Here is a 25,203-nt window from a genome sequence, read left to right as displayed (position 1 = left end):
TATGTGTGTGTTTGTTGTTTTTAAATTTTTAATTTTTTAAGTTTAATTTTTTTTATTTTTTTACCTCATTAATTGCTTTTCTCCCTTCAAAATGATGAAATGAAGGAATTCACCCCAAAAGAAAGAGAAGGGAGAAATGGCAGCCAGGCACTTAACTAACACAGATACAAGCAAGATGTCTGAACAAGAATTTAGAATCACGATAATAGTACTAGCTGGAGTCAAAAATAGATTAGAATCCCTTTCTGCAGACACAAAAGAAGTAAAAGCTAGCCAGAATGAAATGAAAAAATGCTATAACTGAGCTGCAATCTTGAATGGATGCTATGGCGGAGGATGGATGATGCAGAGCAGAAAATAAGTACTATAGAGAACAAACTTATGGAGAATAATGAAGCAAAAGAAAAGAGGGAGACTAAGGCAAAGAGCGCAATTTAAGAATTAGAGAAATTTGGGGCGCCTGGGTGGCTCAGTCGGTTGAGCGTCTGACTTCGGCTCAGGTCACGATCTCACGGTTCGTGAGTTTGAGCCCCGCGTCGGGCTCTGGGCTGATGGCTCAGAGCCTGGAGCCTGCTTCCGATTCTGTGTCTCCCTCTCTCTCTGCCCCTCCCCCGTTCATGCTCTGTCTCTCTCTGTCCCAAAAATAAATAAACGTTAAAAAAAAATTTTAAAAAAAATAATTAGAGAAATTAGTGACTCATTAAAAAGGAACAACATCAGAATCATAGGGAATCAAGAGGAAGAGAGAGAAAAGGGGGTAGAAGGGTTATGTGAGCAAATCATAGTGGAAAAATTTCCTAACCTGGGGAAAGACACAGACATCAAAATCCAGGAAGCACAGAGGACTCCCATTAGATTCAACAAAAACCAGCCATCAACAAGGCATATCATGGTCAAATTTACAAAAAGTCAGGCAAGGAGAGAATCATGAAAGCAGCAAGGGAAAAAAGTCCTTAACCTACAGGGGAAGACAGATCAGGTTTGCAGCAGACCTATCCACAGAAACGTGGAAGGCAAGAAAGGAGTGGCAGGATATATTCAATGTGCTGAATCAGAAAAATATGCAGCCAAGAATTCTTTATCCCACAAGGCTGTCATTCAAAATAGGAGAGATAAAAAGTTTCCCAGACAAACAAAAAATAAAGGAGTTCATGACCACTAAACCAGCCCTGCAAATTTTAAGGGGGACTCTCTGAGGGGAGAAAAGACATACATACATACATACATACCAAAAGCAAGAAAAAAGAAAGGATCAGAAAACACCACCAGAAACTCCAACTCTACAAGTAACATAATGGCAATAAATTCATATCTTTCAGCACTTACTCTAAACATCAGTGGACTAAATGCTCCAATCAAAAGACATAGGGTAACAGAATAGATAAGAAAACAAGATCCATCTATATGCTGTTTACAAGAGACCCACTTTAGACCTAAAGACACCTTCAGATTAAAAGTGAGGGGGTGGAGAACCATCTATGATGCTAATGGTCAACAAAAGAAAGCCAGAGTAGTATACTTCTATCAGACAATCTAGACTTCAAAACAAAGACTGTAACAAGAGATGAAGAAGGGCATTATATCATAATGAAGGGGTCTATCCACCAAGAAGGCATAAACATTTATGCTCCAAATGTGGAAGTACCCAAATATATAAATCAATTAATCACAAACATAAAGAAATTCATTGATACTAGTACCATAATGGTAGGGGACTTCAACACTCCACTTACAACAATGGACAAATCGTCTAAACAGACAATCAAGAAATTAATGGCTTTGAATGACACATGGGACCAGATGGACTTAACAGACATATTCAGAACATTTCATCCTAAAGCAGTGGAATATACATTCCTCTCCAGTGCACATGGAACGTTTTCCAGAATAGACCACATACTGGGACACAAATCAGCCCTCAACAAGTACAAAAAGATCAAGATCATATACTGTGCATATTTTCAGACCACAATGCTATGAAACTCAAAATCAACCACAAGAAAAAATGTGGAAAGGTACCAAATACTTGGAGACGAAAGAACATCCTACTAAAGAATGAATGGGCTAACCAAGAAGTTAAAGAGGAAATTTTTTTTTTTAATTTATTTTTGGGACAGAGAGAGACAGAGCATGAACGGGGGAGGGGCAGAGAGAGAGGGAGACACAGAATCGGAAACAGGCTCCAGGCTCCGAGCCATCAGCCCAGAGCCTGACGCGGGGCTCGAACTCACGGACCGTGAGATCGTGACCTGGCTGAAGTCGGACGCTTAACCGACTGCGCCACCCAGGCGGCCCTAAAGAGGAAATTTAAAAATACATGGAAGCCAATGAAAATGATAATACCACAACCCAAAACCTCTGGGACACAGCGAAGGCAGTCATAAAAGGAAAGTATATAGCAATCTAGGCCTTACTAAAGGAGAAAGAAAGGTCTCAGATACACAACCTAACCTTACACCTTAAAGAGATGGAAAAAGAACAACAAATAAAACCCAAAACCAGCAGAAGACAGGAATTAATAAAGATTAGAGCAGAAATCAATGCTATCGAAACAAAACAAAACAAAACAAAACAGTAGAACAGATCAATGAAACCAGAAACTGGCTCTTTGAAAGAATTAACAAAATTGATAAACCACTAACCAATTTGATCACAAAGAAAAAAAGGAGAAAGTGAGTGTTGGGCAGGGAGGAGGGCACTTGTTGGGATGAGCACTGGGTGTTGTATGGAAACCAATTTGACAATAAATTATATTTAAAAAAAAAAAAAGAAAAGAAAAAGGAAAGGACCCAAATAAATAAAATCAAGAATGAAAGAGGAGAGATCACAACCAACACAGCAGAAATAAAAACAATAAGAAAATATTATGAGTAATTGTATGCCAATAAAATGGGCAACCTGGAAGAAATGGACAAATTCCTAGAAACATATACACTACCAAAACTGAAACGGGAAGAAATAGAAAACTTGAACGGACTCATAATCAGTAAAGAAATTGAATTAGTAATCAAAAATCTCCCAAAAAACAAGAGTCCAGGACCAGATGGCTTTCCAGGGGAATTCTACCAAACATTTAAGGAAGAGGTAACACCTATTCTCTTGGAGCTGTTTCAAAAAAATAGAAATGAAAGGAAAACTTCCAAACTCTTTCTATGAAGCCAGCATTACCTTGATTCCAAAACCAGACAAAGACCCCACTAAAAAGGAGAACTATAGACCAATTTCCCTGATGAACATGGATGCAAAGATCCTCAACAAGATATTAGCCAGCCAGATCCAGCAACACATTAAAAAAATTATTCACCATGACCAAGTGGGATTTATACCTGGGATGCATGGCTGGTTCAATATCCATGAAACAATCATTGTGATTCATCACATCAATAAAAGAAAGGACACGAACCATGTGACCCTCTCAATAGATGCAGAGAAAGCATTTGACAAAATACAACATCACCTCTTGATAAAAACCCTCAAGAAAGTAGGGAGAGAAAGAGCATACCTCAAGATCACAAAAGCCATATGTGAAAAGCCCAACGTTAATATCATCCTCAATGGGGAAAACTGAGCGGTTTCCCCCTAAGGTCAGGAACAAGACAGGGATGTCCACTCTCACCACTGTTATTCAACATAGCATTGGAAGTCTTGCCTCAGCAATCAGCAACACAAAGAAATAAAAGGCATCCAAATCAGCCGGGAGGAGGTCAAACTTTCACTCTTCTCAGATAACATAATATTCCATATGGTAAACCCAAAAGATTCCACCAAAAACCTGCTAGAACTGATCCATTAACTCAGCAAAGTTGCAGGATACAAAATCAATGCACAGAAATCAGTTGCATTCCTTTACCGCAACAAAAAAGCAACAGAATGAGAAATCAAGGAATCGATCCCATTTACCAGTGCACCAAAAACCATAAAATACCTAGGAATAAACCTAACCAGAGGTGAAAAATCTATACACTGGAAACTATAGAAAGCTTATGAAAGAAATTGAAGAAGACACACACACACACACACAAATGGAAAAATATTCCATGCTCCTGGATAGGAAGAACAATTATTGTTAAAACGTCAAGACTACCCAAAGCAATCTACACATTCAGTGCACTCCCTATCAAAAAGCACCAGCATTCTTCACAGAGCTAGAACAAACAATCCTAAAATTTGTATGGAACCAGAAAAGACCCCGAATAGCCAAAGCAATCTGGAAAAAGAAAACCAAAGCAGGAGGCAACACAATCCCAGACTTCAAGCTGTATTACAAAGCTGTAATCATCAAGACAGTATGGTACTGGCACAAAAAACAGACACTCATATCAATGGAACAGAATAGAGAACCCAAAAATGGACCCACAAACGCATGGCCAACTAATCTTTGACAAAGCAGGAAAGAGTATCCAATGGAATAAAGACAGTCTCTCTTCAGCAAGTGGTGCTGGGAAAACTAGACAGCGACATGCAAAAAACCTGGACCACTTTCTCACACCACACACAAAAATAAACTCAAAATGGATGAAAGATAATTCCTAAATGTAAGATAGGAAGCCATCAAAATCCTCAAGGAGAAAGCAGGCAAAAACCCCTTTGACCTTGGCTGCAGCAACTTCTTACTTAACACGTCTCCAGAGGCAAGGAAACAAAAGCAAAAATGAACTATTAGGACCTCATCAAAATAAAAAGCTTCTGCACAGCGAAGGAAACAATCAGCAAAACTAAAAGGAAACCGACGGAATGGGAGAAGATACTTGCAAATGACATATCAAATAAAGGGTTAGTATCCAAAATCTATTAAGAACTTCTCAAACTCAACACCCAAAAAACAAATAATCCAGTGAAGAAATGGGCAAAAGACATGAATAGACACTTCTCCAAAGAAGACATCCAGATGGCCAACCGACACATGAAAAAATGCTCAACATCACTCATCATCAGGGAAATACAAATCAAAACCACAATGAGATACCACCTTACACCTGTCAGAAGGGCTAACATTAACAACTCAGGCAACAACAGATGTTGGCAAGGATGAGGAGAAAGAGAATCTCTTTTGCATTGCTGGTGGGAATGCAAACCGGGGCAGCCACTTTGGAAAACAGTATGGAGGTGCCTCAAAAAATTAAAAATCGAACTACCCTATGACCCAGCAATTGCACTACTAGGCATTTATCCACGGGATACAGGGATGTTGTTTCGAAGGGGCACATGCACCCCAATGTTTATAGCAGCACTGTCAACAATAGCCAAAGTATGGAAAGAGCCCAAATGTCCATCGATGGATGAATAAAGAAGATGTGGTGTATACACACACACACACACACACACACACACACACACACACACAATGGATTATTACTCAGCAACCAAAAAGAATCAAATCTTGCCATTTGAAACTACATGGGTGGAACTAGAGGGTATTATGCTAAATGAAATTAGTCAGAGAAACACAAATAGCATATGACTTCACTCATATGAGGACTTTAAGACACAGAACAGATGAACACAAGGGAAGGGAAACAAAAATAATAAAAAACAGGGAGGGGACAAAACATGAGACTCTTAAATATGGAGAATAAACTGAGGGTTACTGGAGGGATTGTGGGAGGGGGGATGGGCTAAATGGGTAAGGGGCATTAAGGACTCTACCCCTGAAATCACTGTTGCACTGTATGCTAACTAATTTGGATGTAAATGAAAAAAATTTTTTTGCTTTTAAATCTTAAAAATACAAAAATAAATAAACAGAGGCCCTCTTTCTCTTAATAGCAAATCTCATGAAAAGCTCCAACTAACTGTGGTTATAACACATACTCAGTTCTTCAATATATTAGAGTGGCCAGAAAGTGGAGTACTCTGATCAGAGCACTGTGGTTGACAGACCCACCAAAACCACATGAAATGGGAGAGGAGTTCCTTAAAGAAAACATGAAAAAAGAGTATAGCAGGGAGCCTGGGTGCCTCAGTTGGTTGAGCATCTGACTCTTGATATCAGCTCAGGTCTTGATCTCACAGTTGTGAGTTATTAGGCCTTGCACTGGGCTTTGCTCTGGGTGTAAAGCCTACTTTGAAAAAAAAAAAAGAAAAAGAAGAAAAGAGTATAAAAAGTGTCTACATGAACAAAAGCATAGCCCATAGTACTCTACTTCATAGATTTGTCATGAAACAATTAGCATGGTGCCTGGCACTCCAGTGTCAACAAATATGAATTATTAGCATAATAGATGGGTGAATAGATGCATTAATGATGATTGAATTATAATGGTTGAACATATGCATGAGGGAATAGACATGAAGATATAAAAAGATAAATGAAAGATGGAAGAAGGAAGAATAAACTGATAAAGAGACAAATATAGGTGAACATATGGACACATGGATGGATAATAGAGAAGGCATAAAAAATTGTACCCACAGTTAAGTTTGTTACATCATATGCTCTAGGGCTGGAAAAGGAAACAGAATAGCACTCCACAATTAGTCTCTTAGGAGAGGTCTCCCCCTTTGGTCTCTGTCTCTGGGGCCTCTCATCAGATGGGGAAAGCACTTGCTCCTCTCCCTCATTTCTAGTTTCCTTGTCTCTGTGAGCTGACCAGCTCTTTTCCTCAGAAATTCTCTCAATTCCCAGGATAGGGAAGGCATGGTAGAAGCGGATATTCTAGGCCAGGTTTCACTCATGCTATTCCTCTGACTCAGCTTGGCGCATAGGAAAATGGGTCAACTGGGGAAAGGGTCAGTGTTGGCTGGGCGAGGATAATGAAGCCCTAGAGTCCTTAGATGTGAGATACAGGAATTAGACCTGCTTCCAAAAATCTTTCGCATTAGCAAAGCTTGTCCAAGGGAAGACCAGGTCTCAGATGACAGATGCATACGCACTGTGATGGGCCCGGGGGAGACTTGGTGAACCCAGGAAGGGACCTTCTCCAGCTTTCCCTGCCATTTGTCATTGTTCTGGGGAATATGAAGAACCAGGTAGATCCCACTTTTCCCACTCCTCCCACCCCCAGGTATACAACCACAAAGAGCTGCGGGGAGGAGGAGAAGCCTGGGAAAGAAGGAGGCACTCCTTACTCTGACGTCTAATCTGGAACCAAGCCTTGACTCCTAGTCTTGAGACTCATTGTTCAAATGCCTCCAAGGAAATTACACTGTAAACCTTCCCCTAAAGGGTGACAGTGAAACACCCCACACACACCTTGCCTTGTCCAATCTGATGACTGCTAAGATTCTCAGACCTAAAGATAAAGAATGGAAAATGGGGACCGGGAGGCAACTGAGGAGTTATGAAACGGAAAAAGGTTCTTCCAGATAGAGACAGTGGATAAAATATGTAGCATAAAGGTATCCTACCAACTCATATATTCCAATTCAATTCAGACACTAACCACTCAGAGGTAGTGTCAGATTCCACAAGTTTCAGGGCACAGTCCCCAACATCTGTGCCCCCACTTGTAGGGTCCTCAGGCCAATTGCATTTCTGACCAACTGGCTACAAGCCCAGGGAGTTCCCATAACCCCTCAGGTTCAATAATTCCTTAGAATGACTCATAACAGTCAGGCATGCTATACTTACAATTAGTTTTTATAAAAGATATGAATCAGGAACAGACAAATGAAAAGACACACAGGGCAGTCTGAGAGGGTCTCAAATGCAGAACTTCATGCTCTAATCCCACTAAGACACATAAGGCACATCACCCTCCTGGCATATTAGTGTGTTCACCAACCAGGAAGTTCTATGAGCTTTGCTGTCCAGAGTTTTGTGGTTTTTTAAATGTTTATTCATTTATTTTGAGAGAGAGAGCTCATGTAGGTAAGAGCAGGGGAGGGACAGAGAGACAGGAGAGAAAGAATCCCAAGCAGGCTCTGCGCCATTCACACAGAGCCCAACACAGGGCTTGAACTCACAAACCGCAAGATCATGACCTGAGCCAAAATCAAGAGTCAGGTGCCCAACCGAGTCACCCAGGAACCCCTGGTGTCCAGAATTTTTACTGAGATTTCATTACGTAAGCATGACTGCATTGTTGGCTGAACTCAATCTCCAGCGCACCTCCCCTTCCCAGAGGTTGTACAGGCTCAAAGCTCCAGCTCTCCAGTGACATGGTTGGTCTTCCTGGTGACCAGCCCCCAGATGATCCTAAGTCATCTCATCTCTTAGCATAAACTCAGGTGTGACAATCAGCAGGACTCATAAATAACAAAGACACTCCTATTACTTGGGAAATTCAAAGATTTAAAGTCTAACTTTCAGAAATCAGGAACAAAGAGCAGTCAAAATTCTTTATTACACAACAGAAAGGAAAAAATTTCTGGATGTAAAAAAAGAAAGCTTCAGGAGGCCATAAACCAGAGATAACTATTCTCACACAGGCTCACGCACACATCACGGGACCACCGTGGATTCCCTTACCTTCACTCTCACTCTTCCACTCACTCTCTTCCACCCAGTCTCACAGTCTCACACAGGCTCCACGCAAAGCAGAAGGATTCCTGCAAGCCACACATTTGCTGCTCCCAAAAATTCTACCCATTTGTCCATCTCTATCCATCTTCCATGGCCCCTGCACAGCACCTCTCCTCTTCTCAGCATACTGATTTCTTGGTCTCCCCTGGAAAGTAAGTAAGCAAATGGTAAGATGAGGGGCAGAGGAGGGATCAGGGAATCTGTGAAAGAGACTGTGAGTTCAGGTCAACACCCAGGTCCAAGTGTGTCTGTGAACCTGACAGTGTACATGTGCCAAATGGGTGTGTCCTTGTGATTATGTGTCCTTGTGTACTGTGGGTTTACCTGTGCATTGTGTATATTCCTGTGCAATCTATACATGGGCGTGTGTAGTGTGGGTGTTCCTGTGTCCCATGTGTGCACCTGTGTGATATAGATGTGCCTGTGTCCCCAGTATTCCTACATGGGTCAGTACTCTGGCTGCCCTTCTCTCTAGAGGCTCTATCTCCTTTAGCCTAGGTTTCCAGAGGAAGAAAAGGACAGTGCACATGGATGGGAAAGAGAGGAACATTAAAGCTATGACCCTGGACACAGGCATCCTGAATTCTAGTCAGGACTATGGTCTTCCCACCTTAAAGCCCCTCAAGCCCTAATCCCTATACCCACCCACCCACCCAGCTCTGAATGATGCCAACAACTCTGAGGACTCTCTTGGTGAACCAACACCAATTCCCAGGAACATTTTTGGTGCCTTTTTGCTGCTACCTCCTCCTCAACAATGGCTACAAGGTGCTGTTGTCTTGTGGGTGGGGGGTGAAGAGTAACCAGTCTCTACTCCCAATCACTTGCTCCATCACCTGGGCCTCCACTCACCATCTTACTCCCCTTCTCCTTGCCAAGCTCCTCCCCACAAGGAAGCCCCTGAAACAGGTTCCCAGATATGGTCCTCAGTTTCTGCCCCACACACCAGGGCCTGCCAGGAAGCTGGGTTTCAGGGCTGTTCCATTCCTTCTGATTCCAGGTTCACTGTGCTGAGAGGTCACCAGCTCTGTACACCCCAGAACAGCCCTCAATGGACCACATCATCTGGAGATCGCAGAACTCTGCAAAGGCAAACCCAGCTCTCCCTTAGCCCTGCCTTCTCCCTCAGAGCCCCTGCCCAAGACACCCGTGACCCTGCCTCTCTTTCCCCTAGAACAAGTACCACAGTCATTAACCCATGACAGTCTCAGAGGGAGCCCTGTGAATCATCGAGGCTCTGAGGAACAAAGGACCAGAAGAGAGGACCAGCCTTCTGGCAACTCTGCACCAGACCTGACCCTGCCGGGACAGGGCCTGCAGTGTCAATGTGAGTCTAAGTGTAAGCAGGGATGAGTGTGGCAGGAGCACAGCTTCTCCTCCACACCCAGACTGCAATGTTTCCAATAAAGCCCAACTAGTGCCCACGGATCTGTCTGCCATCTTGTGGCCCAAGCATAGGAAAAGAGGTATGAGACAGGGAGAAAGAAGGTGGGATGAGGGGAGAGAGTAGTTGTCTCCATTCTCCACACTTCAGCCTGAAGGAACTTTCACTTCACTTATTTCTGGTCACTCTCTCCCTTACAGTCCAGCTAGAAGGCTCCCTTCCTCCATCCCCAGACCAACTGGGGCAGCTATGTCCAACGTTTCATAATGGGTTAATTGCTCTTTCTGGACCCTACTGCAGCACCCTCTGTTGCCTCCAACCAGTGTGCTGTGTACTGTAATAATCTGTATTCTCTACTGCTGTATACCCATTCATAGCATGATAAATTTGCTGAATTGAATGACAGTAGGAACAAAAATCACAGGAATATAGCTTTCAGCTCAGAGAGGAAGGGTTGTAACCTTCTGACCATTAACGAGGCCACTCACACAAGTACTCCCGCAGCCTGCTCCATCTAGGCTGGGCCCTCTCTGGAGACCTATTCCTCCTCAGACCCGGGTCATACAAGTGGAATAAGGCAGACAAGAAAGACAAGTGGCAGGGCAGAAGCCAAAGAAAGAGGAGAGAGGATTGGGAAACAGTACTGGATAGCGTCCCAAAGCTCTTTTCTTGCTCCCTGGTCTCCAGGGAGAGAGCTACAAAATCTGACTCTATCCCTGTAAAAGAAGGTCCTGTGCTCCACATCCTAGTAATAAGGCCCGACTCCGCCCCCTTAGGATAGATAGACCCTGGCTCCACCTCCAGTGTGTCACTTTGACTCCGCCTCCGTTGAAGGAATGCCCTGACTTCGCTCCTTCCGGGTAATAGGCAAGCCCCACCCCTGGTGCGCGACGGAGTCCCTATGACGTAACGGTAACGGTCTGTTTCCGGGGTGGAGCCAAGGAGGGCGGGAGTTTAGGCTGCGTCGACCCCTCAGCCCCCCTCCAGGTGATCCCCACCCCCGAAATCCTCACCCAGGGGCCCGAATATCCCAGGTCCATGACCGCAAAGCCTTTCTCCCTGATCCCCTAAATGTCCCAGATCCCCGAGGTGACCGACCTCCTAATTCCTTAACGTCTGGTGCCTCCCAATTTTTCAATCCCCCACCCTATCCCGATGTGGCAATTGAGGCTTCCGGGGGGCACCTGCCTCAGATTACCTGAGAACAGGTCAGACGGGTCCTGGGAATGACAGAGAGGGGGACATGGGGTTGGAGAATCCTTGACCCAATCATGCTGCTCCCCAGGAGACGTTCGGAGCCCAGGACATGTCGGGATTGAGGAGATACGAGGTGGCGCTGGAGGCGGAGGAGGAGTGAGTGGAGGCGGGTTCTGCGGAGGAGGAACCTAGCCGCTCCGGGGTGGGGGAGGGCGCGAGTTCTCTGCGGGCGGGAGGCGTGGGGCCCCTCAAGGGGCGTGGGCTGCGAAGGGAACCGCCTCTAAAGGGCGGGGCGGAGCCTTCCTAGAGAGGGGCGAGGCGTCTAAACCGCAGAGTCTGTGGGGTCAGCCCCGCCCCCCCCCGGCCGGCTCTGCCTTCTCTCCGCAGGATCTACTGGGGTTGCTTCTACTTTTTCCCCTGGCTGCGCATGTGGCGGAGGGACAGGAGGTGAGGGGGCTGCGACGCCGCGGACCCGCCCGGGGCATACGAGGCTCAGCCTCGGGGGACGGATGGGGGTAATCTGGGAGTCCCCTCCTTGCCTTATGCCAGTGTCGGGTTGCCCTGCAGCTCGGCGCATCCGCGGGAGCAGAAGTTGGAGCCTCTGCGAGGCCTGATGAGCTGTCTGTCAAGCGGACTGGGCCCTGCCCCCCAGCGCTCGGGTCGCGGCCTCCCTCGCCGCACCCCCGCCGCCACTGCCCAGCCAGCCGGTGCATTAAAGATTTAAACCGAAGTCACCGTGCTGCCCTCCTGACTCTGCCGCCGCTGCCGCCATTCGGTCTGGGAGCCCCTCTACACGCCTGCTTCTCGTTACTGACAGGGCCTCCCTCCCTGATTGGGTGCCCTTCCATATCCAGGCCCCCGTTATTCCTAAGGATCCCTCATCAGTATCAGGCCTCCCATTACTGTCTTTAACTGCCCTCCGCCACCTAACCTCCCCACCCCCTACCCTCCACCCCTCCCTGTAAGTAGCCTATATGCGGAGAACTAAATAGTCCTGTCCTGGTCTTTTCTCCCACCCGTATCCCCACATAGATGTGTTCCACTTCCCTCCTAGAAAGGACTTTGCCAGGTGTCTGAAGCATCTTCTTTGCCTGAGAGTGAATCTAAAATATTTTAAGCCCAGGGTTGTAGGAAGTAGGCAGGGAGGGGAGGGGAAGATTCTTAGAGGCTGACTCCCTCAACCTGCCACAGGGGAATTACTTGGGACTGTTGGAGATCTTTCTTACAGTTAATAACCCAACTTTTGGCTCCTCCAGTCTTTTCCCGGGTTTAAAGATACTTGGCATCAGCTTACCTAACAGTTCTTGCTGTGTCCCTAGAACTCAAAGGCCACTGCTCCTGCCACCCCTTTCTATCTTGTCATCTAGTTAACCTGAGACCCTCTAGGTCCTAAAGTGCTGAGGGTGAGGGCCTCCTGGTGGGCCTGCTTCTGTTAGGGACTGGTTCCAGCATCAGAAAAGGTACCAGAAGATTAAGTGAAAGAGACAGCCCAGTGTATGGATGAGGGCAAAGCTAACTTTTAGCCTGGGGCTGCCCCTGCCACAGCAGCTTGTGGCTGGGGAAACCACTTGGCCCTATCTTTGGAGAAGCCAAAGGGGAGAAATTGGTACATACCCAAAAGAACTCATTACTTGCCTTCCCATGTGTCCGGACCGATTGGTCCAGAAAAGACCATAAAGTATATGGCAGACAGCCAGCTGATGGAGATCTGTAATAAAACAATGGCACCTCAAGAGCTGCACCTGAGCTCTGGGGTACATGTCCGGACTGGAGGGTGGGAGAGAGACCCTAAGGCCTCTGGTACTATCAGTTCAAGATGAGTGACCTCTGGGTTGTGGCCACCTTCAAGAACAGACCCAGACTCTTGAGCCATTTCCTCACAATGCCTACATCAAGAACCCTGTCAAAAGTGGAGTACCCTGTCAAGCCCAGGGCCTACACCTCACCAGGACACTATCAGAATTCCTGAGTATTCACAAGACAAACTCCAGGGAAAGACCTTCAAGCCTCACCCTGGACAGAAGAGAGGAGAAACTTGAAATGTTCAGCATGGGAGGGGGACTAGTTCCTACTCTTGGAACTGATGGTCCCTCCTGATTGTTTCAGCAACCCTGCAGCAGAAAGATGCCCAGGATAGGTTTGGGTCCCTATCCCAAGAGAAGGCCTGCCCCATAGAGGATAGCTGGCCACAGAGCAGAAGGCTGCACAAGGCACCCCCCCTGCAACAACCAGATAAAGTCTGGATTACTGGGTTATGGCTCAGTTTATGTTTCGAATACAGAGCAAGACTTGAGGGTTGAAATCCCCAGACCAGGAGTGGGAAATTCTTCAAGGTGCCAGGGGCACTAAACTTAGTAACTTGCCCCAACCATAGCCAGTTCCCAGCTTCCTTGAAAGAACAAGAAGAGGAGGAGAACTTTTGTTTTAGAGGGTGAGGGGAAAAAGGGAATTAGGGCTGGTTATAGGATAGGAGAGAAGAGACAGGGAGGAGATGAGAGGTTGGGGCTTTAGCAAGAGGATGGGATGCAGAGAGTGTAAGGGTTGGGGCCTGGGTTGGGGTAGGGGTGGTATTACAGGACATGGCTGGGGAGCAGGGCCTGGCTGGAATTTGAATAGAACAAAAGAAAGCTCATTGAGCTCTTGAGTCTGATGTCTGCATAAACCAGAGACTGATTCTGGAAACCCCAGGCACCCCTCCTGGCAAGAGGCTGGCATTTCTGGGATAGGACTAGGCAAAAACAGGAAGGTAAGATTTCTTGGGTCTTTTCCCTGTTTGACATCAGCAACCTGGCACCAAAGAACTTTACCTTCTTTCATCTTTCCACCCCATCCTTCCTCCCTGTCTCATCTCCCTGGGAAAAGCAGCCCCTACTTCATCATCCCCAAGGTACCCCAGTACCAAAAAGGGCCTTGTCCTGGCTTCTCACTCTGGATGTAACTGTTCCAGCCAAGACTCATCCTCAGCCAGAAGGACTTGCTTTAGGGACCCATTCTCATCAATTTCTCCTGATAAGACAGGCAGGCTAGGACAGGAAGTATATAGAGGGGAAGATGAAGGCAAGTTGGTGCTGGCCTGCCCTCTGCTCCCACCCCACCCAAAATTCCCCTATCAGAATTTGTGTGTGTTCATATGATTGTGTGACTGGATGATTGTGAAGACACAACTGTGTGGGAGTGGGACTTTGAGGCCAACTGGGGCTATATGATTCTGTCCTTGGTTGTCTGAGCATGTGAGGTTGACTGAATGAGTGAGGTGTGACTATGAATGTGACTATGGGTATATGAGTATGAATGTCCATCATTGGATGCCACCGTGGATCCTTAGCTGCCCTTACTTGGCCACTATGTCATCAGCCTTCACATCATGCAGTACCCCTCTCTCCAGCTTCTCTGTCCAGGGCTTAGAAGCCATGGGAAATGGCAGCCCTAGAAGAGGAAGGGGTCTGTGGCAATTAGGGCTCAGGAATGTCACAGGATGAGCAATACATCTTCACCTGCCTCTGACTCACCTGGTGCCCCAGGTAAAAGGCACCCAGATAAAAGGTAGGGGAGGAGGAGAAGAGAGAAGTATCCAAGCTGAGCAGCATGAAGGGGCCCTCACCCACAAGCAGCCTCCTTCTGCTACTGCTGCTGCTGACCCCAGACCCTGGAGCAGGTGAGTGCTTGGGGGTCTAGAAGGCCAGGGATTTGGGTAAATGGGGTGGAGGGAAAGGGACCCAGGAAGTCCATCCTCCAGCTGTCTGATAGAAGGGTTTGGGGTCAGGAGTCCTCTGAACACATGGCCCCATTGTCCCCTAGCACTGCTACTGTCACCCAGCATTACCTGCTGTACTCAGCTCTACCGCCAGCCACTCTCGAACAAGCTACTGAGGAAAGTCATCCGGGTGGAACTGCAGGAAGCTGATGGGGACTGTCACCTCCAGGCCTTCGTGTGAGCTCTGACCCTGCCCCTCATATTGACCCCTGACTCTGACCTCAGTCCCAACCTGACGCTGACCCCAACCCCAACCCCAGCCCCAGCCCCAGCCCCAGTTGCTAATTCTGATGCTGACTCAGGTTTTCATTTAGCCTTTGCCCTAACCCCTGGACCCTAACCTCATCTCCAAGCTATGACTATGGCTTTGCACCTTTCCTTTCCCAGGCTTCACTTGTCTCGACGCAGTGTCTGCATCCATCCTCAGAACCGCAGCCTGGCTCGGTGGTTTGAGCGCCAAGGGAGGAGATTCCAGGGTATTCTGCCTAACCTGAATTTGGAGCTGATAGAGAAAATGGACCAGGGGCCCTAATAGCCAAAACAATAAAGCATCATTGGACAATAGTCTCTGACTGTGGTCTCCAAGTTCTATGCGTTCTCCTGTGAGCCCTGACTCTGAAGCTGGGTAACATGTCAATAAACAGAAGAACCTCTTCATTCTCTTTATTCACATCTTCACAAACCCCTCCAGGGGCAAGGTCAAGAGCCAAGGACCCACACATACTCCCCAGGCACCTACATGCATAAATTTAGAGAACACACATTCCCTACCTCACATACACATGGGCACACATGGACACAAACATACTCATCTACACACATTACTCTGGTAGACCTCCAACTCTGAGATGAAATCAGACGTCTGGACACTTCCAGCTGGCAGGTTGGGAACACAGAGTCTCATAGAAATGGGCTCCAAACAGAACTTCCAGCTGAGGCCACTCCCCGCCCCCCTGCCTCCATGGGGATCTATCCTGCCTGGGTTTTATCTGTCTGTCCATCCACACCAGCAAGACAGAGTTATAGGTGGAATCAGCTGAAGCCCTCCTGGGTCATCTACAGGTTTGGGGCTCCTAGAAGAAGCAGGAGGCAAATCAAGGGAGATAATAGGACTGGATCTTGGCCCAGACACCCTGAGAATGAAGGAAGGGACCCAGCTCTGAGCCCAACACTTCAAGAATGAATAGGGGTGCCCAGCTCTGATTGAACCCCAATACCCTAAAAATGAGGGAGTATAACTAGCTCTAGGCCCAGGTACATTAAGAATAAGGGAGAGGACCCAGCTCTGATCCAAGATACCCCAAGAATCAGGATAGATGTCCAACTCTGAGCTTAACACCCTGAAAATAAGGGGCCCATCTAGGATCCCCAATACTGTGTAAGAGAAGGAAGAGACTCCATTCTGAGCCCAAGGACTCAAGAATGAAAGTTCCATTCCTGAGCTCAGAAGAATGAGGTGACCCAACTCTGATTTCCAACACTCTTACAATGACTAGAGCATCTGGCTCTTAATCCAGACACTCAAAATGAGGGCACACATCTCCAGGTCCAAACCTCCTAGAGGTCCTACTTACCTGGAAGTTTGTCCACTGGCATCACTGGAGCCAAGAACCCAGGCTTTTGGGGTCCATCCTTACCATCTGGTCTCAGTCTCAGCCTAGAGCATAAAAAGGCAGCTGTCTTCTGACAATGGTGGGGCATCTCTGTCTCCTCCGAAACAGTGTATTAGTAAAGGGTCAGGAGAAAAATCAGTGAAAATAATGAAGTTGGGGGTTGGAGGGAGTAGGGGAATCATTCCAGAATCATAAATTTTTCAGTGGGAAATCATGAAGGGTGGGAATAGGTTTGGTCTGTGGGTATTAGAGCATCTGTGTGGGATCAGAATTTGAGAGCCAATGGCAGTTACTTACCAGAGCCCCAGTGCCAGGGCCCCAGCCGCCAGTCCCAGGAAAGAGAATATTCCCAAAGATGCCAGCACTGCTACCTGCTCCAGGGGGTCCCTGTGGTCTGGGGGAGGGGAGGGTCACATGCCACTGTGAGAGTGAGGCTGCCTAACCAAATCCTTTCTCTCTGGGGCTTTCCTGTCCTCTACAACCTTGATTCACCTGCCCAAGCTCACCAAGTGGCCGTGGATCTGGCAAGAGGGAGGGCCTGGGGGAAGCAGGGCAGTCTGCCTGAGGCTCCTCCTCCAGCTGCTTGTGTGGCTGGCCCCCAGCTGGTATCTCCTTTGGCAGGGGCCCTGAAGGGAGGGGAGACCTGAGAAGAATTGCCCACACGAGGAGGAGCGGGGAAGGGTACCCAGGAGGTGGAAGCTGAAAGGGGAGAGCCAGCTTCTGGGGACCTAACAGAGGTGGAAGCTGAGGGGCAAAGCTTAAGCGAGGGCGGGGCCTCAGGCAACCCAAGCTGAAGCGAAGAAGACCAAAGACCCGAAAACCCGTCCAGCTGACAGAGACTGTGGGGCCGGCCCTCCGCCCATGCCCTGGGCTCAGGGGCTCAGTCTCTCACCAATGCTTGGAGTCCCCCAGGCCTCGGGGCTCCAGGCACTCCAGGTGCCAGCATCCAGAAAGTCCCGGGCACTGACTCGTACAGCATGGGGCAGCCCAGCCACAGCATCCGTAATCACTTCCTCCAATCCAGCTGGCTCCACCTGGGAATGAAGATGGTTCCTTGGCCCATTATCCAGGTTGTAAGTGCCAAGACTACCTGCCTTCCAGACTCAGTTAGCAAACAGCACCCCTTCCTCCCAGTCCTGTCCCTGTCAGACTGCTGGAGACATCTGGCCTCATGTGGGGTGGCTGGTGGTGTCAGGTCTACACCTAGTGTTTGAAAGACAAAAGTACATAGTGGTTATGTAGATAGGCTGTGTCATCAGACTGCCAGGGTTCAAATCTTTGCTATATCACTTGGGCTGCTCTGTGCCTCGGTTTCTTCATTTGTAAAGTAGAGGTGAATATACCTGAACAAGATAATGCATGTAAAATGTGTAGTATGGCGCCTGGCGAGCAGACAGTGCTCCATAAATATTGGTTATTATCTGAGGCAGCTGCTCCCCTGACTTGATGCTAGCCAATCTTTAACATCTCCAGAGGTGGGAATTCACTATTATCTTCATCTGGGTGTATGAATGTTTGTATGAGGTTGTGCCTCTGGGTGAAAGGCACTCCTTTTCCTAGAAAAGTTATTTGTAAAAAGCCACTCCTGTCTTCCCACGGATGGGTTTATGTTAGAGTTACAGCCCCCCAGGGCAGAGGCTAGGCCTGTAAGGCCCTGCTCCAACCCAAGCACCCAGCACAAAGGCTGGCCCATGGACAGCACTGTATGGGGGGAGGTTACAGGACTTCAGTGACCTGCTAGTGTGCCAGAAAGTAATGAAGAATAACCAGGAACATGAAACCAGAGGCAGAACCTATAGCCCCAGATTGGGACATACTCCAGGTCTCACCGTGGACCAGGCTGGATGCTGCGCTGGACGGTACTGCAGTCGGAACTTGAGCAGAAAGTGGGGCTGGCGGGGCCAGGAGGCCGGGTATGTCCAGCTGGCACGCAGGCGGCGGGGGTAGCCAGGTACCGACTCTACTCGAAGCCCCTGAGGTGGGTCAGGGCGCACTGAGGGGGGTGGAGACACAAAGTCAGGACAGGCAGCAGGTACCCGTCCCTTCTCCCCACTACCTCCGAAGGGAAGGTGGGTGCATGCCTAAAGGTACCTGAGGGAGGCACTTCCAAGGGGTATGGGGAAATCTTAAGCTTGACCATCCATTGGGCTCAGGACTTGTCTGTCATCCCTATTATAAAATGAGCTGACATCTAGGGACAGGTTTTTGAAGTGTTTGTTTAGTGAATTAAAGAGTGATTCTGCTTTCTATTCAAGGAAGAAAATTAATTAGCCTAAATTTCAGCTAGAGCTTTAGTTCCCCCCTCCCACATACAGATCAATAGGAAAGAGAGACTAGCAAGGGCTTACACCAGGCAGGGAGGACATGAGACATGGCGGCCTTCAACACAGGGCTAGAAGCAAAGAGGCAACTCTGGGGCTAGGAAGCCAGGAAGGGATAGTGGCAGCAGCCTCTAGAGACTGAAGTAACTCTGCCTGCTGGGCTCTGATCTCTTTGGCTTTTTAGTCTCCATGGGGGCTATCTGTATGTTAAAATGGGGTCTATGTCAGGAAGGAAGTATTTGGGTACTCTGACAGTGGGAGGTTCTGTGTTGGACTATCTGTACTCTGGAGTCCATTTGGGGTCTCTGAGGTGGGGATCTGAGGAAGCAGTAGGAATGAGTACTCACAGATGCTCTGCAAGCTCACATCCAGCAGGCGTGTACTGGCCCCTAGGGGGTTCACCTCAGTCACATTGATTCGGTACTGGCTCCAGAATTCTGCCCCATGGACTACACAGCGGGAAGCCCCTGGGGGATCCTGTGGGCATGGCCAGGGCCCTGTGGATGGACTCATCCTAGGAGGGAGGATGTGATCTTGAGCTTGGAAAGGTTCACTGCAGGACCTAGCTGGAGCCCCCAACCTCTCCGTTATGTCCTACCTCTGGCCATCAGCTCCTGGTACTGTCTTCTTCCTGGCAGGGAAGGGTGCCATCTGAGTTCAGGAAGGAAAAGAGGATCCTCCCTCTCTCTAAGGCCTTCCTCAAGATCTCCCTCACTGCCCCCCATACCCACGTTGTGCCTACACGCCCAAATGTATAGGCACAGGGGCGCTTGTGGCTCAGTCATTTAAGCATCTGACTCTTGATTTCAGCACAAGTCATGATGTCACAGTCATGAGATCAAGACCCATGTCTGGCTCCACACTGACAGTGAGATTCTCTCTCTCTCTCTCTCCCCCTCTGCCCCTTTCCCACTTGTGTGCATGCTCTCTCTCTCTCTCTCTCTCTCTCTCTCTCTCTCTCAAAATGAACATTAAAAAAAAATGTATAGGCACACACACCCAATCATGCACACACCTGTAGGAGGTGAGGTAGCGGGTGGGTAAACCGCTGACCTGACTGGGGCTCCAAGTGCAGGAGAAGTTCTCATAGTCAGCTGCTTGGCAGGAGACAACAGGGCGGGCTGGGGGGTCTAGAGGCAGAGGGTACAACCAGAATCTGAGAAGTCCCCAGGTCCTCCCCATCCCAAAGGGCTTACTCAGGTCCTGGACTCCCTCCAAGAGCCCCTTATCTCATCACTGCCACCCAATACTCTCTCCCCAACTCACAGCCCAGCTGTAGGGTCACAATGCCCTTAAGTGCACCATCCAGGGTCCGGCAGATGTAGGTGCCTTCATCAGTGCTGTCTGCCCGGGCCAAGACCAGTTCATGCCCTAGCCCAGAGTCAGGTCCTTGGAGCAGCCTTGTCTCCCCATCCCGAAACCAGGACACCGGGGCCCTGGGGGTGAGATGACGTATGATAGAGGGAAGATTTAAAGTGTAAGCCATGCCACAGCTCTCCATCGGCTTCTCACTGTGCTTGCAATAAAAACCAGAGTCCTTTTGCTGGCTTACAAAGCCCCTGGTGATCTAGCCCTTGCCTTCCTTTCCTTCTTCAGCTCCTCTCTCTCTCCCCTTCACCCACCACAATCCAGTCACACTTGTGTTCTTTCTGCTCAAGAGTATTGAGCTCATTCACACCTCAGGGCATTTGCACTAGCTGTTCCCTCTGCCTCTTTCCTGACCTTCAGAAATTAGCTTCAATATTACCTCCTCAGAGAAGCCTTCCCTGATTACCAATAAAAAGTAACCAATCAGTTATCAGTTATCTCTTCCACATCACTTTCTTTTGATTTTCTGCCCTGCAGGTACTAGTACCTGGCAAGTACCATGCTTATTTGCTTATTGTCCATCTGCCCTACTAGAATGTAACCTCTGCAAGGGCGGGCTTCTTGCCAGGCTTGTGCTCTGCTGGATCCGAGAGCCTAAAATAGACCAGGGACTTGGCAGGTGCTCAATACATGTTGGTTGAAATTTTCTGTTGAATAAGGATGGTTTGAGGATTAGGATAGCTAGAGAGGTGAGAATTATAGACACAGGGGGCAAGGATGGGAGGGACATGAGGACTGGACAGAGTAAGAAAGGGTCATGAGTATCAGCCCAATAGGCAGATGGGGCACTTACCCAGAAGTCACTCCAGGGCAACACAGTGTCATGGACCTGCCAGGCTGCCCATACTGGACCCCTGTGGAGGGCACATCTGAGGAGAGGCTCTTTCTTCCTTTCCCTATCTCCCATCCCAGCCCCCACTCAGTGAGCACAATGGGGTAAGGGGCAGACTTTTAAGCCCTGTGTGTGTGTGTGGGGGGGGGGGGGGTCATTGGGTCAAAGCATCATGTTATAATCTGGAGACAGATGTCAGAAGACAGGGTAGAAAGGAAATGTTGCCAGGTTTCATGTCAGGGGTTGGGGAGTCATAGACTAAGCATGGAAAGGGCCCACAGTGAGGGTGGCAAGTCACAAGTCGGAGTTAGAGTCATATAGCAGGATTCTTCTCACCTGGGGGGCCCCAGGCCTGGGGGCAGGGGGAGGAGGTGGACACCAGGGCTATAGCCACGGCCACCAGGACCCTGCTCAGCCCTGAGCAGCTGCTGCTCATCTATGGGGAGAGAGGTAGGGTCAGCAATCCCCCATTCCCAGATTGGAGGCTAAAGCCTGCCTCTTCCTCTTCTAAACTGTGATGTTCTAGGAAGAAAACTAAGGTACCAAATTGGGTAAGGATATCAGAAAATATTAGGGGATCTGATCTAAGTCTCCTTTCCACCATATACCCAGTGCTGCGTGTGCATGCATGCACACACACACACACACACACACACCCTCACACCCTCCATCTCAGTGCTGGGCCTAGGGCCCAGAACAAAAGCTGGAGGCGACAGACTGTGCCAGCAGTCCCCCCACACACGCACCACTCTTGGCACCCACCCCTGGCACCAAGTGCTGGCACCAGCGCAGTCACTCCCATTAACTCCTCCAACCCAGCTGTTGGGAATTCCAGTGTCTACCCCCACCTGGCCCAGGACTAGTCTTTGCCTCTGACTGACCTGAGACAGCCTTCATCACCCTTGGGTGGAGGGCTGTCATGGTAGGTCTGAGTCCACTCTGTACTCCTACCATGAGGCCTAGCCCTGCTCTGGCTGCCAGGCCTCTTCTCTCCTGGGCCTGGCTCCTTGGACCACTCATCTGGGCCTGACTCTGGAATCTTGTTGGTCTCGAGCCTGTGAGGCTGGATGGGGCGAGGGTGCAGGCTGAGACTGCAGAGTTAAGCAGATCCAGATGCCTTGGCTGCTGCCAGAGGCTGGGGGCGGGCGAAGAGCCAGGAGATGGAGACAGGGTGTCGGGGAGGGGAGAGGAGGCTGAGAGGAGCTAGGAGTCTGCAGGGAAAGGGGCCTGGAGTGGAGGCTACAGAACCAGGAGATGCTCAGAAATCAGGACTGGGAGGTGGTAGGGGCTCAGTGAGGCAAGGGATGGGCTTGGGCAGCAGGGAAGTAGAAGTGCAGAGGGAGTAAGCAACCATGTGTGTATGGAGGTGGGGGTGCTAGGAGAGAGGGATTCTGGATGGGAGAAGGGCAGGATGAGAAAAGCAGTGGGGAAGTGGCCATGGGGACAGGAGAAGAAGCAGAAACAGAGAGGGCCCAGGCAGGCAAGGGCTCCAGGAGAGGAAGAGCACAGATCCCTCTCAAGTAGAGCAGAGTAAGGGCCTCCATGTGTCTGTCTGAATGTGTCTAGTGGCTCACCCCTACCCACTCCCCCACCCCCCACCCAGAGAACATTTACCCTACGCAGCCCTGCCCTACCTCGGTGATCCCAGTGGTTGAGTGTCCATGGCCTCCAGGACTTCCTCCCACCAGCTACAGCACCCGTCTCAGCTCCACTCAGTTCTGGGACCCCAGAATCATCCCCTCCTTCCCTTTCCCTCCCCCCGCCCCTCTGGGCCCTAGAGCTCAGCCGCCCTGAGCTAGGCCCCCACCTCCCTCTCTCCTCCTCCCTCCTCTCCTTTCACCCCCCTCCCACCCGAGGCCCTGGGAAGGGAAGAGGCCTCCCCCCAGTCTGGAAATGAAGCCACAGGCACAGCCAGGGCCAGCAAGAGGGAAAGGAGGGCTGCTTATATCCCTGTCAGGGAGAGATTCCCTATGTTTTCACCCAGCCACATTCATGTGTGGACTTAACAGACACAATCAATTAAAAGACACTCCCTTGAACACATGTGGACATAACCAAATGAAAAATCAGAGATTCATGCCCCACTCTTTTCGCTCCCCAGTAAATATTTCCTTAGGGCATAGTTAGGTGTTTTTTGAGGGGAAAGGAGGCCCCAGGTTGGGGGATATAAAGAAAATCCAGAGTCCAGTTCCTCCGCCCCAGGACGTTCCAGCCATTTCTCACCTCCCCCTCCACTCTTTGGGCCCCAGCACCAGGAAATGCCTTTGGTCCCTTGGTGCCAGATACATAAGACCCACACTTACCCTCAGACACACACTCTCAGATACAGCCACTCACAGTCACATGGATATACTCATTGTCACTCAGACTCATACCCTCACGTAGATACACAGATACTTAGCACTCTGCCCCTGCAATAGGGTCACAGCACTCCCTAAAAGCAAATCTTCATCATGGTTTGAGTCCCCTCTTCTAGGGAGCTCTTAGTATGGCAAATCCCACATCTCATCACTGCCCTAGGCCCCCACGTAGCCAAAAAGACAAAGGTGAACAGGGAAGTCAGGCATAGGGGCACAGAGATGCACAGGACATGAGAAGCAGAATTAAAAAGCAGATACACAGAGATACCAGGGGAGACAAAACTGTGAGGAGACACAGAAAATGACAGCTCTAGGAGAACAGTAGTAGGGAGAGAAAAAGACATATAAGGAAACTGAGGGAAACAGAAAATAAGGAGCAGTAGACCAATGACAGGGACTCTAGAGCACAGAAAGGAAGGGAAGCCAAGTGTGTTGGGGTGAGTCTGTCTTTTCTGGACATTAAAATAGAAAGGTCAGTCCCACTGACTATTGAAGTTGGTCCCCAAGTACAACACAGCTCCACTTCTAGTCTAACACAGGACACAGGACACACACATAGTACAAATCTCACTCTTGCTCTGCTACTGCTGAAGTCACACAATGGTACACACAAACCCAGCCCCCGACTCTCACACTGGCAGACAGTCTTAAATCCCACAGAGACCTTCCCAAAATACATTCCCCATGTGGTCACAGGCCCTCTCACACAAACACACAACCCGAAAACTGCACATTGACAGAACACATAATCCCACACTTGCACAGCCACATGCAGACTCAACCACACGCACACTGACACACGCAGTCATATTAACTGCCAGTTGCACCAAGTGACACTCAGTTACAGGTCCACATACTGACATCGAGACACACAGACACACACAGACACACAGACACACACACACACACACACACACACACACACACACACACACACACTGACAGTCGGTCAATCACTCCAGGCCCTTCAGATCGTACACTACCCTGCCCCGCCCTCTCCTGGCAAGGCTTCCTCCAATACTCCCGCCGGCCCCACCAGGCCTCACCTTCTGCGGCCTCCGCCGCCAGCGCCCTCCGCCCTCGCCCTCTGCCCCGGCCTCTACTCCCTCTCGCCCCGGGGCCCCCGCAGTGGGGGCGGCTCCACCCAGGCACCAATGGAAGGACAAGGGTGAAAAGGGGGAGGGTCTGGGCCCATTGGAGCCTCCATCTGCCAATCACCGCCACCCCACCTCTGCCGGACACTTCCTGTCCCGTCCGGGACTGAGAGACGGAGTCTGGAGTTAGATTCCTAGGTCCTTGCCTAGAGTCGGGTCCTGGGACCGCAGGACTGGAAGTTTTCAGGCCCCTCTTCCTTCCATCAGTCCAAAAACAAAGCCTCAAGTTCAGTGGCTCAGGAGCCATTGGGCAGGTGACTGGAGGAGCTGTGGTACCCCTGACTCCAGATAAGGACTTGTGTGGTGCGATGGTTCTGAAACTTTGCCGAACACTGTGGTTTTAAAATTGCCAAGCCACACTCCAAACCAATTAAATCCGAATCTCTGGAAACTGGCCTTGGCATCAGTGTTTAAATTTCCCAAATGATTCCAAAATACAGCCAAATCGAGTGTGGGGTCCGGTGTTTGTGTAGGTGTATGCCTTCAGAAACCAGCCAATCACCCAGGGTTCACATCCACTCCCCAGTCACTGGGACCTCAAGGAAGATGTGTACCATGTCTTTCTGAGCTCCTTCCAGAGACTCCAAGTCCCAGACCCTACCTGTTCAGGGTCTCAAGAAAAAACCCTGGACTGGAAGGCAGGCAGCCAAGGTTCTCCTGGGCCAAGTCATCACTGTCTAGTCTTGGCATGATAGCCCCTGCCAAACTCAGGTCCCTTGAGAGAAGATGAAGATAAAAAGCCTCTGGCCATCCTTG

At 49.1% G+C, this 25,203-nt stretch overlaps 3 protein-coding genes across 7 annotated transcripts; 2 read left to right on the top strand and 1 right to left on the bottom strand.

Moving 5' to 3' along the window:
- Positions 1–8,266: 8,266 nt before the first annotated feature.
- Positions 8,267–24,447, bottom strand: IL11RA (interleukin 11 receptor subunit alpha). Of its 2 annotated transcripts, none has more exons than XM_019424067.2 (14): positions 24,340–24,447; positions 21,270–21,369; positions 20,895–20,955; positions 20,000–20,169; positions 19,749–19,863; positions 19,332–19,364; positions 19,081–19,247; positions 18,242–18,405; positions 17,305–17,446; positions 16,919–17,038; positions 16,710–16,806; positions 16,374–16,456; positions 12,660–12,753; positions 8,267–8,609 (listed from the first exon to the last, which is right to left on the bottom strand). In XM_019424067.2, exons 2-14 carry the CDS (start codon positions 21,367–21,369, stop codon positions 8,459–8,461), a joined length of 1,497 nt encoding a protein of 498 aa, XP_019279612.2. In that variant the 5' UTR covers positions 24,340–24,447; the 3' UTR covers positions 8,267–8,458. The 2 variants fall into 2 exon arrangements, with proteins under 2 accessions (XP_019279612.2, XP_019279613.2); XM_019424068.2 differs by lacking the exon at positions 24,340–24,447 and adding an exon at positions 22,568–22,687.
- On the top strand, positions 10,663–15,363 carry LOC109252013 (uncharacterized). 4 transcript variants are annotated; one of them, XM_019424079.2, is made up of 5 exons: positions 10,663–10,760; positions 11,134–11,201; positions 11,433–11,492; positions 11,613–14,700; positions 15,187–15,363. In XM_019424079.2, the coding sequence occupies exons 2-4, from the start codon at positions 11,155–11,157 to the stop codon at positions 11,767–11,769; spliced, it is 264 nt and encodes an 87-aa protein (XP_019279624.1). In that variant the 5' UTR covers positions 10,663–10,760; positions 11,134–11,154; the 3' UTR covers positions 11,770–14,700; positions 15,187–15,363. The 4 variants fall into 4 exon arrangements, with proteins under 4 accessions (XP_019279624.1, XP_019279628.1, XP_019279623.1 ...); XM_019424083.2 differs by having other exon boundaries at positions 10,691–10,708; XM_019424078.2 differs by having other exon boundaries at positions 10,728–10,835.
- CCL27 (C-C motif chemokine ligand 27) lies at positions 14,592–15,363 on the top strand. The gene is made up of 3 exons (XM_019424075.2): positions 14,592–14,700; positions 14,844–14,976; positions 15,187–15,363. Exons 1-3 carry the CDS (start codon positions 14,631–14,633, stop codon positions 15,329–15,331), a joined length of 348 nt encoding a protein of 115 aa, XP_019279620.1. The 5' UTR covers positions 14,592–14,630; the 3' UTR covers positions 15,332–15,363.
- Positions 24,448–25,203: the final 756 nt, after the last annotated feature.

Source organism: Panthera pardus, unplaced genomic scaffold, assembly GCF_024362965.1.
Source record: "Panthera pardus isolate Hobbes unplaced genomic scaffold, ASM2436296v1 HiC_scaffold_20, whole genome shotgun sequence".
NCBI classification, from domain to species: domain Eukaryota; kingdom Metazoa; phylum Chordata; class Mammalia; order Carnivora; family Felidae; genus Panthera; species Panthera pardus.
Note: the sequence above shows the minus strand (reverse complement) of the source record. Positions and strands in the feature narration are given on the sequence as shown.